This window comes from Patagioenas fasciata, chromosome 1, assembly GCF_037038585.1.
Source record: "Patagioenas fasciata isolate bPatFas1 chromosome 1, bPatFas1.hap1, whole genome shotgun sequence".
Lineage (NCBI taxonomy): Eukaryota > Metazoa > Chordata > Aves > Columbiformes > Columbidae > Patagioenas > Patagioenas fasciata.
Window position 1 is genome coordinate 182,432,179 of NC_092520.1, and position 15,707 is coordinate 182,447,885.

The 15,707-nt window shown below is 35.5% G+C and overlaps 1 protein-coding gene across 1 annotated transcript in view; it reads right to left on the reverse strand.

Annotated features, from left to right (window-relative positions):
• The window catches only part of ARID2 (AT-rich interaction domain 2), a 103,742-nt gene that overhangs the window by 26,160 nt on the left and 61,875 nt on the right, over positions 1–15,707 (reverse strand). Inside the window, exons 7-14 of the mRNA XM_065843851.2 lie at positions 7,803–7,869; positions 7,468–7,718; positions 6,256–6,352; positions 5,967–6,176; positions 5,416–5,580; positions 4,190–4,265; positions 1,030–1,164; positions 360–559 (exon numbers count right to left, since the gene is read on the reverse strand). Of these exons, the coding sequence (XP_065699923.2) occupies positions 360–559; positions 1,030–1,164; positions 4,190–4,265; positions 5,416–5,580; positions 5,967–6,176; positions 6,256–6,352; positions 7,468–7,718; positions 7,803–7,869 (1,201 nt within the window). The remainder of the gene's footprint in view (positions 1–359; positions 560–1,029; positions 1,165–4,189; positions 4,266–5,415; positions 5,581–5,966; positions 6,177–6,255; positions 6,353–7,467; positions 7,719–7,802; positions 7,870–15,707) is intronic.

Sequence of the window (15,707 nt, forward strand, 5' to 3'; positions counted from 1 at the left end):
ACACAGTAAGTTTGGAAGCAAAAATGATTTCAAAACACATTAACCCAACACATTTTTAAAAATCCAAGGCTTGAATTTGTAATTCTACATAAAGCACTTTCTCTTCTCAGCTATACTGCATTTGAATTAATGATGCAGCAACAATGGCATGTCTGCTGACTGACTAACGGGTTACACATCAAATACTAAAATGGCATGCAAGTACATTCTGCAATACTGTTCCTAACATTATTGAATAAAAGCAATCAAAACATGTGGCCTTAACTTCCAAGGCTTTCAAACTATTTTCAGAAACTGCTGCCTTTAATTGTGATTTCAGAAACAATGCAAAATACTTGATATTGAATTAATTTAAAAACCTGCTGGCGAAGGAGTCGAAGACACATCAGGAATTGAATCAACCCGGACAACTGGGGTAGACAAAGTTGGTTGCTGCTGATAGTACATCTGAATGGGAAGTGGCAGAGCTCTCCTTTTCACTCCTACCACATGTATGTGTGCTTGACCGTTGTTACTTGCGTCTTCTACTCTCTTCACTGTATGATTTGGAAAGACAGTTCTGCCAAACACAACAAAAACCCATGTTAATAAACACAAGAACTCAATTCTCTCATAATGTTTTTGTTTTAACTAACTATCCTTGTGTGCAGTGCAGCTACACTAATGCCTGCATCTTTGCAATACAGCAGGATTCTCCAATAGCATCTGAGTATTCATCATTGAGGACTAACAAGTCCAACAGATGATTGGCCAAGATCTCATCCAAGTTAAGGGAAAACTACAATACCTCCAAAAACTACTTCAGAAAGAATTAAGAGGACTATAAGCAGAGAAGGAACCCTACCAAAGATCTGGGGATAGAATGGAATGAAACAAAATGAAACAAATTCTAAACATTTTTTTAAATTAAAATTCCAGAAATCTTTCAAACTCAACTCAGTAGATCTTTTCTCAAAGAAATCTAAAGCTGCAGGTTAGTACTGAGCACATACAATTGCTTCTTTAGTGCTGCATGAATTTTTGTCTTACCGCAGACATTTATAAAATCCAGTTGATGTTAGGATTCCACCTCGAGCTAATTTACTACAAGTAGAGAGGTATTCAGAGTACATTTCTGCTCGAGAGACAGAGCAATCAAGATTCACCTCAAAATGTGCATTCAACCTGAGGATGAAAAAATAAACTTTGAAGCAAAACATAAAGAGAGTACTTTTAAAAGAGTTGTTAAAACACTCCTATCTGTATCAGAGAGACTTCAGAGACCTAATCACAACAGGGAAAAATAGCCCTTTAGTATACTGTCTTGTCAAATACCTGTTCCACACTTTCTCCTTTCTCTCTGTTTATGATTCAACACATAAGACCCTAACACATGCAGTCAATTTTACATGCAACATCTTATTTACATATGTAATACGGAAAACAGTCTCTATATATGCCTTTTTTGTTGTATATTCAGAAACAAAACCAAAAAAGAATGCATTGTTTGGTGATGTCTTCTCCCCACAGCTCTATTCTTATTTCTTAATGATTGTACTTGAGCAAAAGACGGACTGAATGCTAGCTAATTCTTCATCAGAAATTTATATCAAAAGTCAACATTTGCATCTTAACCAAGGTTTTGTTAACTGATCTGCTAATGCAGTCTTACTTTAAAATACAAGTAAACCCAAAGATAGAATAACAATCTCAACCCTGTCATTCTGATAGAGGTGGGCAGAGGAGACTGAGATTCTAACAGAGTACAGACAGAAACACACACATTCTCATTCCTGGAGTCCCACACTACATGGACACTAATAAAATCCTTGAACAACTTGTTCTGCCTAACATTCAATTTCCAGGGAGAGAAAGTATTTGTATCTCCTACAGACTCTCCACAAGCACTCAGATCATCCAGCCCCCGATCAGGAAGCCGTGAAAGAAGGAAACATTTTCCATCAGTTTAATTTTATTTCTTTCAGATCCACTATTCCAACCCAGAGACATGGGAACAGTTCATCCCCAGCAGTAAATGGAGGTAACTAACAACTCTCACACAATGCTCAAATACCAGTACCAGAATATGGGCTCAAACAATAAAAACATTTTTAAAACTGTCAGTATTTACTATATGGTCTTAACACTTTGGAAAAAACGCACTGCGTTCTCCTTTGCAGAGTCCTACTCTCCCAATATAATTAGGTGCTTCAAAAGAGAAAAAGCAAATTACTATAATACCTTCTTTAAATTGTGTTCTCTCACAACCAGTAAAAAGTATAATACCATTTCTCCTGCAGTTGTGTTACAATTTTATTATTACAAAAACTGAGATCACACTGGATATCAGGAAGTCTAGGTATTAACTAAATTGGGCATTTCAGATGAATGACTGTCCAGTTGGGTACATCATATTAGGCTGACACACCATCACTGGTACCAGCAAGCTGACAATATTCAGGACTTGGTGAAATGGGAGCTGCGATTAGCACTGTCACACGCACTTTCCTTACAGGGACTTGTACTTGGGCTAAGCTGGCTAATAATACATCCAGGAAGGTCAGTTTAAGCGCGTTGTCCTGCTGCTGCTTCCAAACGATAGCAACTTTTCTAAACTCTGCTGTTATGATTTATTTATTTTCCTATTTCTCTCAATAGGAAACAATGGCTAAAACATCCATGAAAATTTACATGCATGTAAGACACTCCATGCAAGCCTTGATGAAAATGCTTGGAAGAGGCTACTCCTCTGCTCTCAATTTGCATTTTTTTGGGGGGAGCACAATTACTGTTTAAGAAGAATTTTCAGGACTAGGTGTTAATTTTTATTCTTCACTAGCTAATATTTACTTAAGATTAACCGGAAAAAAAAATCAAGTACAAAATGCAAGTATTCAACACTGACAGCTGGAGAAGCACACAGAATCAGAAACAAAACAGCTATTCCAAATCTTCCTGATATAATGCTCTATGGTTTGTTTCATAATTTTCTGTCATTTGATGGTATCACACAGTTGCAGCATGGTACCTACCCACGGTTATTTCAACAGTCAAAACTTCTATTTTGCATTTTATACAGAGTGCAATATTCACTTTGTGTACAACTTTACTACCGAAAGCCAGATGTCTAGTGCTCTCTCTGGTCAATACAGAGAAGGTGGCACCAGAAGGCAATTCCTAATCTCATCAGAAACCAGACAGGTGAAGGCAATTCGTTTTACTACTGGCGAATCTCCCACTCCATTAATTAGAAAGGCAGCTTAGAAAATTAGCTTTGGATAGAGACCAACTTGCAGATCACCAAATTGATCTGCAGCGATTTCAACTCCAGCTATCCCCATATAAATGTGAAATTTCTCAGTCCTTCAGCAGTGTACATTAATAATACTTCGCAGTATGCAAACAGAAGCATGGGAACAATATCAGTTGACCAACATGAATCTGCAACTTGTCTCCCATACAACTGAAGTTTTGCTGGAAGTATAAATGAAACTACATGACCTGAAGCACTAAGCTTTGACAAATTCAACTCAGTTTATCTTGAAAGCCCTTCTCTGATCTGTAAGACAACCGAAGAACATGTAAGTTGTGGAGCAGCAGAGGTAGAAGGGTCCATCAGGAATTGATGAATACAAATATTTAGAATGTGACTAGATTTATATAAGTCAAATAGTTCAGAAAGACCACTCTCAGTCCACATGAGAACCACAGGCAGAACAGTTCTTCTCTAAATATCTGATAACAATATTAGTTGAAAGCAAGAGAATTTGGATGGAAAAGACTTTGATCTTCCTTAACTTGCTGGAGGTTCACAATGATCACAGGAGAGTTTTGCAGGGCCTAGTTTCATAATTTGATAATTGCTTTTGTATTGGTGCAGTAATACAGCAACACGTTACCAGATGAAAACACTAATGAAACAGATAATGCTTCATGACAATTTAAAAAAAACCTAAAAATTGAGATCAGAGTTAAAAATCAAACTAAATTATATTCTAAGAGAGAAAACAACTAATTTCAAGCATCAACTATTGAAGAATAAATATTCTCGTTGTGGTTTTTCTTTCATACTTCTTCAAAGGAATGACAGAACAGTTTTGCTTTATACTTTTCAGAAAAATAGATGCAAGCTGCAAAATTCTGCAACACACGAATATAGGCATTTGGTTTTTTTCTTCATTAAAGTATTTGAATAGAACTATACACTCACCACTGACATGCAAATTTCTCGCTGTCTATTTCTACTATTCCTGGTGGTGGAGCAACATGTGGTGCTGTCCTAGAGGCTGTAGAAAATGAGAGGAAGAAAAAAAAAAAAAACAAAACAAACTTGCTGAAATGATTTTTGTTCTCCTGAATGAAGCACTTCACGATTTTCACTGGTACAGTTTCTCCTGTGCTTCGAACCAAGGACGTATCCAACTAAGACAAGTCACAAAGGTGCACTAACCACGCTACAGATTTGCACCACAATTTGCCAAAGTGTGGCAGAGGATGCCAAGGCCAGAGCTGCCACTGAAGCACAATGGTGACGTAAGCGCTCAGTGAACAACAGCGTCCAGACTCCCAGTGATGATCCATGATCCCAGTACTTTAGAGTACTGAACACGATTTAAGAGTGACAAAATACTCCACCAGAACAGGCATGAATACACAGCAATCATTTTTTGAATTCCCAAGTGGAAGTAAATATATATACAGAATTTTGTTGTGATGTCACATCGGTTCCTTCTGTTCACTCTCATTCATCCCCTTAGTCACATTCTTTCCCAGTTGCTTTCACTGTGGTATCTGCACCCATTCCAGAATCAGAATGCTTAAACATGCAAGCCAGTGTCTGTCCTAATGGTTCTTTCCCCGTTTTTTCCCCAGAACAAATAGCTGTGTTCCATCTTGTCTGCACTTGTCATATATTGCTATGTGCTTTTATTAGTAAGGACAGAATGAGGTATATACGCTATTAAAATTTGGTTCACATCACAATAAGCTGTTTAGCAGCTTCAACAGAGGCATGTTTCCATGTGTCTATCCCATCTCCGCAATTCTACCAAATGCTACGTGGTACTGCCCAATAATAATCTGCATAAAACACAATATAAAATGGACCTCTAATTCTCTACAAATCATGGGAACAATCTAGAATGGATATTTTTTCTTTCCACTCCACATGTTAAAATAAGGAGCATACTTAACTTTCAGTAAATTCTCACTTTAGCAGCTGAAACATATTAAGATTCTTTTAAAGCCTGTTTCACAACAGTGGCTAACATAGCTTTATATTTGCTTTGTGAGCCAGTGTCTGAAAAAGATACCATATGCTATGCATAATACCACACTTATTTCTGTAAATTAATCAGAAACTTACAGAAGAGAAAAATCATGGATGCCATATAGGAAATCCTATAGAAGAGTATGTTCTCTTGCAGTGACACTAACCTGGGACACCTGCTGCATGGGCCTGTGAGGAACCGTGATCCATTACTTGTGGTCTGACGTCAGGTATTTGCTGGGTAACGCACTGATGTTCAATGAGTTTTACAGCAGTAAGCGCATCGGGTCCAAACATCTGGATGTCCATAGAAACCACACATACTAATGTATCTAAAGTATTAAATGTAAAACCGACAACAACATTAGGACAAGACAAATGAATGCTGCTGAGACATATCGATTTGCTTTAAAATTGCCAAGTGTTGAAAGAAAACAACCCTCTGCAGGCTTCTGTAGAGTTTTACACACTTCCTTCACGGCATTACAAAACAAAACAAAACAAACCACCCTACTTCAAAGGTTTTAGCTTCCCTAGTTATTAGCATCATCAGTTTCTTGAGGACAGAAACTAAATTTTAGTAAAACTTCCTATTCTAATATCCATCCCTAAGCTATACACACACATAACCAAGCCACATTTTTAACCACTGAACATGACATATTTTTAAGTCTTTTTCCTACATAAGTGAGAGTAGTAGATTCTGCTTCTCCATTACCTATGCTCTTCTCCACTTTAGCAATCTTTGAGCAGGCCACTTCTCCCATTTCTGTGAGCATGTAGAGCACCTCAAGTGCTGAGATTACAAGAAGCACATCTGGTAGCGTGAGATGACATATAATCTCTTTATAGGATTCTTGATCCACATATTCACAAATTAAGACACCATTATCTTCAGCCTTGCAAAGATTTGCCAAGATTTCCATGCCTGAAGAACAAATACAAAATAGTTTTAAAGGGCAATAATTACAATTCTAATACAACTACAAAATAGTTAGAGATCTTACCTCTCATTTTTAAAAACCTATCCCTTGACATGAGGCATTTTGTAACAGTGTGAAACATTAGATGAGTAGTTTTGAAATCAACAGGATCCAAAAGAAGCTGATGAGAAAAAAAAAAACAAACAGAAAATCTATGACAAACACTATCCATACAGTGCTAATGGCTCAAAACCTTAAATCTGCATACCAAAATACAATATTCAAAAGTGTTTAAATGACATTTGTGTTCAGAAAACCAGAATCTGTGAGCTTTTTATTGTAGCTGACATTTTGAGTCCCCTCCTCCTTCTCTGAAATATCGGTCTAATTTATACTTTCCAGCGCTCAGAATCAGGAAAATAACTTTATTCCCAGGCAGTCAACAGTATAAACAAATATATTTTAATATCCAACAAAGAAGAGAACTTGAGAAATGACAAACATTCCTTCCCAAACGCTATCACAATTGTTCATCCAGTTTCTATCTACTTCTGTTTCTCAATCAGAGCTCTCGAACGTTATAATATGTCTCTTATTCAAGAGAAGCTGGATACATGGTAGATTAAAACACCATTTTTTTTCAATATTCCGCAGTGGACCAATATACTTCTAGTCTCATTCTCTGACACCTATGCATTTGACTTATATGTTATCTTTTAAAATATAAGGAACATCTGAACCTACCTACCTATAAAATATGTATAATTTAGCTGCACCATGATATGACATACCGAAATGGTGTGTTTTATTACACACAAACCTCCTTGAAAAGAAAAGGGTACCTCATGATACAGCCAGTGGCACGCGACTAGCTGACCGGTGCCGACTACAGAAAGCCCTCTAGCACCCCCTTTCTCAAAGGTACTATTTTGAAATTATGAGTAAATGTTCTGTTTATTAAGTGAAGAAGCTTGTGTACAGTCTGCAGAATTTAACTAAATTTCTTTCTTCCCTCTGGGAAACTAAACTGAAAACGATGCACTACGAATAGCTTGTAACTCCCTACACAACCAGTTTGATTCTATTTAAGCATGTGATTCTATTTAGGTAAACTGACACAGTCTGTATTTTGTTTTGGTCCCGACAATTTGTTTTCAAATTGCTATTTACAAATTCAGAGAATAATTTATTTCCAGCTTCATCCAATGATCAAGGAAAAAAGTAATCATTTAATTAACATGAAAGTAATGCATTTACCAAATTATATTTTAATTGTTCTGTTTTGAAGCACATTACCTCTGCTGCAATATTTCCCAGCGTGTCAAGTCCCAACTGCCGTAGCGAAATAAAATGACTATGAGCAGAGAGAAGCAGGAACCGAAGACAAGTACGATTAGATGCCAACAGTTTAACATTTCCCTCTTCAAAAGAAAGATTCCGTAAAATCACTGCGATCTGAAGTACCCGCTGCCCTTCAATATCATTAATGCCCAATTTGCGAGGTGGATGAAATAAGGATTCCCAAATCCATTCTTCAGATGGAATATCTACAAAGTAAATAAACAAATGTTAGTCCTTCCTTTGCTATACTTACCAACATATATGTATTAACATTATTCAATATGTCTCACCTTGAGATTTGCTTCTGTCAGAAATTAGATCACGAACTTCAATATCCTCAACAATATCCTTCCAAAACTGAAGAAAGAATTAAAAACACACTTAATTTCTAGGGGATGATATTTCTTTAAATATTAGTTACTTTTATTTCTATTACTTTAAAATATTGAAAAAATATGAAAAGGATTGTCTCTCAAAATTTCCCAGTACCTTGATTCATCTAATAGTAGTAATACTTTTCACTCATGGCATGACACGCAAGATGTTCAGTATACTTAACATTAAGAAATTCTTCCCTTCAAGCACCAGAAGTACGCATTCAACCAACACTATCCCAGAAGTACTTTGCTGAAGCACATACTGAAACAGTTTTCCCACAAACAATTAGAAATACAGCAGCTTTAAGCACAAGAAAAGTACAGCTCATCTTCCTTCATCTCCTACCAACTCTGAATGCCTAAAGCAGAAGATGGTGACTCCTCTCAGTTTCAGATCTTAGCTCCTGCTAAAAGCACAGCAGTCAGGTTTGTATCTGGAGAGACTTTTTAAAAACTTCTGCTATGTTTTCCACATCATCGTAAATCAATGGAAAGAGAGAAGTCAGCACCACTATCACAAAAAAATCTTTATAAATATAAGTAAAACAGAGCAGGCTGGCATTCAAATTATTTAACAAAATCAGGGCCTGATCTGTTACTGATTGTTATGTCTCTAGTCCTGTTGAAATTCACGAATGAATCAAAAGTTAATCAAGTTTTGCAAGCTAAGAAAAAGACACAGTGTGTTATAGTATATTCATATAAAAATACATAATTATATATATGTTATAATGTGTATACCATAATAAAAAATACAAACACTCTTTTGACTAATAAAAATTGATAAATTCCTTTGATTCACTAATGAAATACAGCTCCTCTTTCAGCTATGATCACAGAATAAAACCACAAATAAATCTGGATAAAAAGGAAAGGGTGGGAAGTACAACCAGCTGAACAGCAGGAGAAATTCTGCTATGCAAATGTAATTATTAAATTACAGCATTCATACCAAGCTTGACACTATTTTTTTCTTGAAAAACACACTAGAATACTACAGATTTTCTAAATTGGAAGGAAAAGAATTTTATTTTCCACTGCAATGCTGCTAAATGACATCCAAGTGCTCTTTAGTAAAGAAGATTATTTGCACAGAAAGGATTATTACCTCACTTTGGCAAAGACAAGAACAGCCAGATGAAAGTCTAACTTCTAACAGTTTGTGACAAACAGATTTTTCTAATTAATACTGAGGCTATCATCAAGAACCACTGAAGACCAAGGTATGCAGCTAAAATTTGCAGGAAGTACTTCATTTTGAGCTGCTTTTACTTTTAGAGAAGGAGAGTATTTGAAGAAAAGGCTTCAGTCATTATTTTAAAAAGCACACAGATACACTGTCTGGAAATTTACCAGTCAGTGCACACTTTCCTTTAGGATATTCTCTTTTGGAAAAGCAATGAAGACAGTAAGGCCTCACATTTCACTGCTACTTTAAAGAAAATCCTCTGAAGCTTTCAAAGATTAGTTGTTTATACTTAAAAGTCTTCAACCTGAACCTCTTTGGAAGAGACCCAAGTCAATCACAATACAATGTTAAAACTGGTCACACGATGTAAAAACAGCATCATCACATTTTGCTATCTGAATTCTCAATAATCCGTTTTCTGCCTCTTAAGGTGTACTCAAAAAACAAAACAAAACAAAAACAAAACAAACAAACAAACAAAACAACAACAACAACAACAACAAAAAAACACAAGCCACCACAACTCCAGCAATACAAGTCATAAAGGAGCAATTTTTTCTCTCTCTGGAAGGCAAATAAATCATCCTGAACATGTTCTCAAAGTGATGGAAAATGAGGATTTAAGTTTTTTGTAGATGAAGCCACTACAGACACTGCTACAGATAAAGCCTCAAAGTCCTATGGCTAAAGATAAAGACAGGAATATATTGTTGGAAAACTGTATCTCTCTCTTAAAACTCGCAGAACAAAGAGATCCATGCTAGGTGTCTGAACAACTGAGAAAGCTTCCCCCTCTAAAGAAACAGTCTGTCAAACAATACTAGTTGTCAGTTCAGATGAGATTCTCTTTTTCAGAAAAGAACACAACAGGTTCCTTTCTGTAAGCTAAAATAAGAGATACACCAAGGCACCAAATAAAGTTTACTTACAGGTCACTGTTATTCGTCAAATTGTTTCATTATACAGTCATGCTGTGAGCGTAAGATGCTAACCACTCAGCTAGAGAATTTTTGCCTCAGGATTAACTAGAGCATATGCACATGCCTGGCTACCAGAATGATGTGTGTCCCTCACCACCTCAGTTCCTCAGAGTCCTAGAGATCTGGAAAGGCTCTTAAAGCTTTAAGGAAGAGAATCTGCAGGTAGGGCATGAAATATGCAGACAATACCACTTCAAAAAGAACAATTTAAAAAGATTTTTTCCATCTTAAGCGTGGGTGATCACGCTCACCAAAAATGTTGCTTTACCTGAGGAACTGCCCCAGAGATTCTTGCTCGCTATAAACTGTACGTTTGCATTCCCAAAGCCAGCAGCTGTCATGGGTGTTTAAAAACCCATGAAAACCTACTGCAGCAACAAACCAGGCTTCCTGTGCATGCTTCACAGATTTTAAAACTTCAAACATTCTGCAAAACCTCCAGTGATATCGTTGGAGACTCAGAAATATTACCCTACATCCTCCATTCAACAAGCCAGTAACTTAAACAGCATATCAATAATTAATGTGTTCAGACCTCCAAGTAGCTAAGACACAAGCTACTGCATGTGGCATTTAATGTGTCTATTTTGGAGATTGGCTGCTAACTATAGAGGGGTCAGGATTTTGCAAGACATTAGCTGTTGACAAGCATGTGGCAACAATGAAGGTATAGACAGAAGCCTGATATGCATTTATTACTATGCTGAGCTCCGAAACACCCAAAAACTTTACCACAAATATCTGAAGTAAGTTCTCTAAGTATTTAGAGGCATCGTTCTCTAAGTATTTAGAAGGTAGAACAACTTTCCATTTGATTCCAACAAGCCATCTCCTAGCAGGCACCATCACATAAGAGAGTTGACCACCTCCCTCAGAAAAATTACTGTTCTGTTCAGGGAAGGACAAACAGCCTGAAGCAATGTTCTTCTGCAACGCATGGACAGTCATGTCAGGAATTTTAAAAGTGCAGTCAGCCTGGTCTATCAAAATCAAAGTCTCAATCAAAACACCAGGCATAAAATCAAGTTGTCCAAACTTTTTAAAAAATGATGGTTTTTTTGAGCGATGCTATGATGAACAGATTTAACTTGAACCCCATTATAAACACTAACACAGATCAATAGTGAATACAAATTCTGTAACTTTCACTGAGACAGGAGACTCCAAGAAAACCAAAGCAGATTCCAGGATACTTAAGACCTCAGAAAGAAAGAATCGAAGAAAAAAAAGGTAAACTGTACTTTCCATTCCATAACTGAAATGATGAAGCTCATTAATTACAAAACCCCTTACAAAATAGTAGGGAAAAATCATCAATTAAAAAAAAAAAAAAAAAAAAAAAAGAAGTCAAAACAAAATTAAACAATACAAAACCACAAACAAACAAAAACAACAGCAAAACCACACACACACACACAAAAAGAAATAAAGCCCCACAAAGCACAACAATAACCAAAAAAAAAAAAATCAAACCAAACCAAATAAAAAACCTAAACAAACAACAAAAACCCCAAAAAACATCACCTTGTTCTGAAATTTATCCTCTGTGACTCTGGTGAAATAGAGATGCTTCCATGTCTCAGATAAATATTCACATTGGAATCATGTGTCCTGACAGTAAATGATCAAAAAACCTTTCCCAGTTCTTCTTCCAAAGCATTAAGATTACCTACAGTGATCACCAGCTTGTACGCCTGAATAAAGCTGTTTAGAGGTCTTAAGTTCAGAATGACTCTGCAGCTTCTATTCCTTTTCTTGACAAGGAAAAAATTGGCCTGAATCACCTTCTTTGTTGCATTTAAGCAGACTGGTTTGATCACTCTCAGTCCACTCAACATTTGTTTCCTGTCCAAGCAGAAAAGATCCCTCCAAAGGACAGGGGTAGGCAGAGAATGCAGAGGTGGAAAATAGAATTAAATATCCTACAGACAATGCTCATGACCTATCTGTTACAAGAGAACAAGGCAAAACACAACAAAATTTTTGTTTGCCCAAAGGAAAGGCAAAAGTGGAAACAGATTAATTAAGTCAAGGTTTCTTGGCATTTCTTTGAAAAACATACTTACATCAGAGAGGCAAGAAAAAAGTCAATTTAGCATCACAAGCACTTACTTATTCCCTGCTATAAACTATAGACAGCTGCAATCTGCTGCTACACATCAACAGAAATGAACAAGAAAGGATGAGAAAGCAAAACTCTTTATCAATATTTGTTCCTATATATATAACTATATATAACTATATATATATATTTTTTTTAGATCATGACAACACACTGGTAACAGGAATACAAAGGTAAAACTTAGAAGCAAACAGACAATGCTTGACTACACAACATCCAGATGCTAAGAGATAATGGACAAAGGGAAAGAACTTGATTCACATGCACAACCTGATTCTTGTCGATAGCCAAGTTCCTTCAGAAAAAGATGCACAGCATTACAAAGAATTCACTGGAAATCAGATTAACCAAATTACTGTCCATTTTGAGACCACAAATCATGTAATGTAGCAATGATCATTACTATTTATTGTTCAAGAAAAATATGAGAGCAGCTGGAGTCAAGTCAGCCTGACAGATCACTGTGACAGATAACAAAGGTGACATTTGAAAAATATGCCAGGCACTTAAATGTATAAGGATCTCACTTTACATACTATCTGAGAAAGATTCCAAGAATAAATGTAAAGAAAATTATTATTGAACTTATACAAAGAAGAAAGAGTTGGACAACAAAATAAGAACACACACACACAAGAGGAAACCAGAGAAGTAAAGCATTATGCAAAGCACAAAAAGCAAGCACAGAAACTGCATAAACATGGATTTTGGAATTCTAGAGCTAGAAGAGGTCTCAAGAAATCCAAGAACATGAAATCCAAATGCTTAAATTGAAGTAAACAGAAATGAATGGTGCATGGAGAACAGTAATGTGATTATTTACATACTACATTAGATAATAGGAAGCTGCTGGAGACATGAAAGAAATACCTGGAAAAACATCCAAATCTATCTGATTATAAGCATGCTACGTAAACAGGTCACTCTTGAAAGACAAACTACACTCAGAAGTGAACCTTGCTACCATAAGGAAATTCAAAGAGAAAGGAAAAAGTTAAAATGGGAGTAGATGAGAAAAGACCTGTCAAAACAAAATGAGAAAGGGTAACAAGATGACTGGTTAAATGTCAGTTGTTACAACTCTTAAGCAAGGACACACAGTCATTCCCACTAACTAAAGATTTAAGCTTATTGACAACACCAAGAAAAATCAAGAGGGGAGAAAGCAATAAATAAACATAGTAATAAGGGATAACAGCACGTTCAGCTAAAATTATATTCAAATTCTGACAGTTAATGGAACAGATTCACTGACTAGCAAAAGACATTTGATTCAGTTTAGAGAGAAGCAGTGTAGAAGGTGAGACAATACGTAGCAGTGCAGATAAGATAATGGAAATCATAAAAACTATGTCTGGAAAATTTGTTATGTAATAAGGATTGGCAAAACAAAAAAGGTGACTGATTCTCTCTAAGTTTAGTATGAAGAATCATGTTGGTTTTCATCTTCACCTTCAACTGGAACAGTAGTGATGCTGGAGAACACAACTAAATAGATAAGCTCCTTTGTTAGTATGACAGTACACTAATAGACTGTTCTGAAGAAATCATGATACTGCACATGTGAAGTATTTTAAGTCAAAATTAGAGAGTAACAGAATGCAAAATCAAAGTATTGGTGCTGAAACAATTGGCAAATTCTTTATGATAATTTAATACAGAACTCAAGAGCTGACTATATGCCAATCAGCCAACAGTTACCGAGTACATATTTAAGCGTGGGAGATGCAATACTATTAATATGCAAAGGTGTAGCAGAATGGAGATTAAAATAATGAAGAAAAACATATGGCCATTTTTCTTTATTGAATATGAATTTTAAAATACTAACATGATTAAGAGACCAAAAATTTTTAAAAGCTTATTGTAAGCAAACATTAAAAACCTCCAACAAAGCATTTTAACATAAATACATAATTCTAAAATTACACCCAATGTCTGTATAAAGACACTGAAATACAGAAACAAAATGCCTCTATAAAATCCAAGTTTATGTTCATAGATTCCAATAAGCAGGAGGAGGAGCTTGGAAAAAAGTTAGTAAGAGTAGCTATGTAGACAAAACGTCAAATACTGTGAACATACCTCATGGAGCATTTTTATTTGTTTCACTAGATTTGAAAAACTATTTTCACCTAACAAAGACTAGGAGTTTGGTTTTGTTTGGTTTGGGTTTTTTTTTTTTGCATAAAGCTGACATATCAACAACTAAACTGACATTCAGTTGCCAAGAATCCAAGTTTATGATATGTCTATGAATCCCAAATTTAACCTTGAGAATCATTTTCAGAACAGCTTCAATATTTCTAATATTTCTCAGCTTCCTTTCAACCCCTAACTCCAACACAAGAAAAAGGGTAACATTTACAAACTCAACATGATTTATATGAATTCAATTCCTATTAGTTTAGAATTCATGTGTTTAAGAAATTGCCTTCCCCACTCTACTTTCTGTGAATCTCTACCATTTCTGTGTTCGTGCAATCACTATCATTCATAATTCTGCATTTTTCCTATCCCATTTGAGAACTCTTTTCAACTTTCATTTGTACACAATTTTCTTATCTGTTGTCATTATAGCTGAGAAACAAAACTGGAATGATAACCTTAAAATATCAAGACAAAAAAAAAAAAAAAAAAAAACAGTCAAAGGAGGGGCATATGTTCAACAGCCATTCTATTAATATAAAATCTATAAAAGCAAATTTTAAAAAATGCACAATCTCTACTCTGCCAACCAAGTATCTCTCCTATGTCATGAAGCTCTCATAATGCTTCCCGTGATTTCTGTTTTGACACAGCCACAGCTGCAATACAAAACAAATTACTTCCAGTAGTAGGGTAAAACAAATGCTTGAAGTAAGGTGTTCTGAAAAACCTTGGTTCTTGGCATTAGTAATATTTTTAGATGTGGTGTTAGTTTCTGACTTGCTTTCAGCAGTATTTTACTACCAAGTGGTACTATACATGTTGTAATGTTCAAAAATAGATCTTTGAGAACATCCAAGTTTCTTATTAGTAAGCCTCATTGCAGTTACAGTGGTTCTGCTTAACACTTTGTTAAAAACATTTATCAGAACCATCTGTCCTTATCCATCACAATTACTAAAGTTTATATAATTAATGAACATAAAATAAATTAGAATTCTGTATCACTTTAAGTGTTTACAGATCTAGACATGGTGGTGTTGCTGCTCTAGAACAGCAATAGTCTGTGACAGTTTAGGGTGAAGTCAACACAGAAGTACTAAGTGCTTAAAAAAAAAAAAAAAAAACACACAAAAACCCATACAAAAATGCCCACAAACAAACAAACAAAAAACCCACAAACAACCTACAGTACTTCAGGACATATTTTTCAACAGAAAAAGGAAACAAAGATTACGAACCATTATTCTTTACACTTACTTTCAGCACATTTGAAACATGTTTTCAAGGTCATATGCTAACAAATGTGAGAGCTTACCTTTTTTGTTCTTAACTTTACCTAGGAAATTTTGGTTAGGGAATCTATTCACCAATACTTC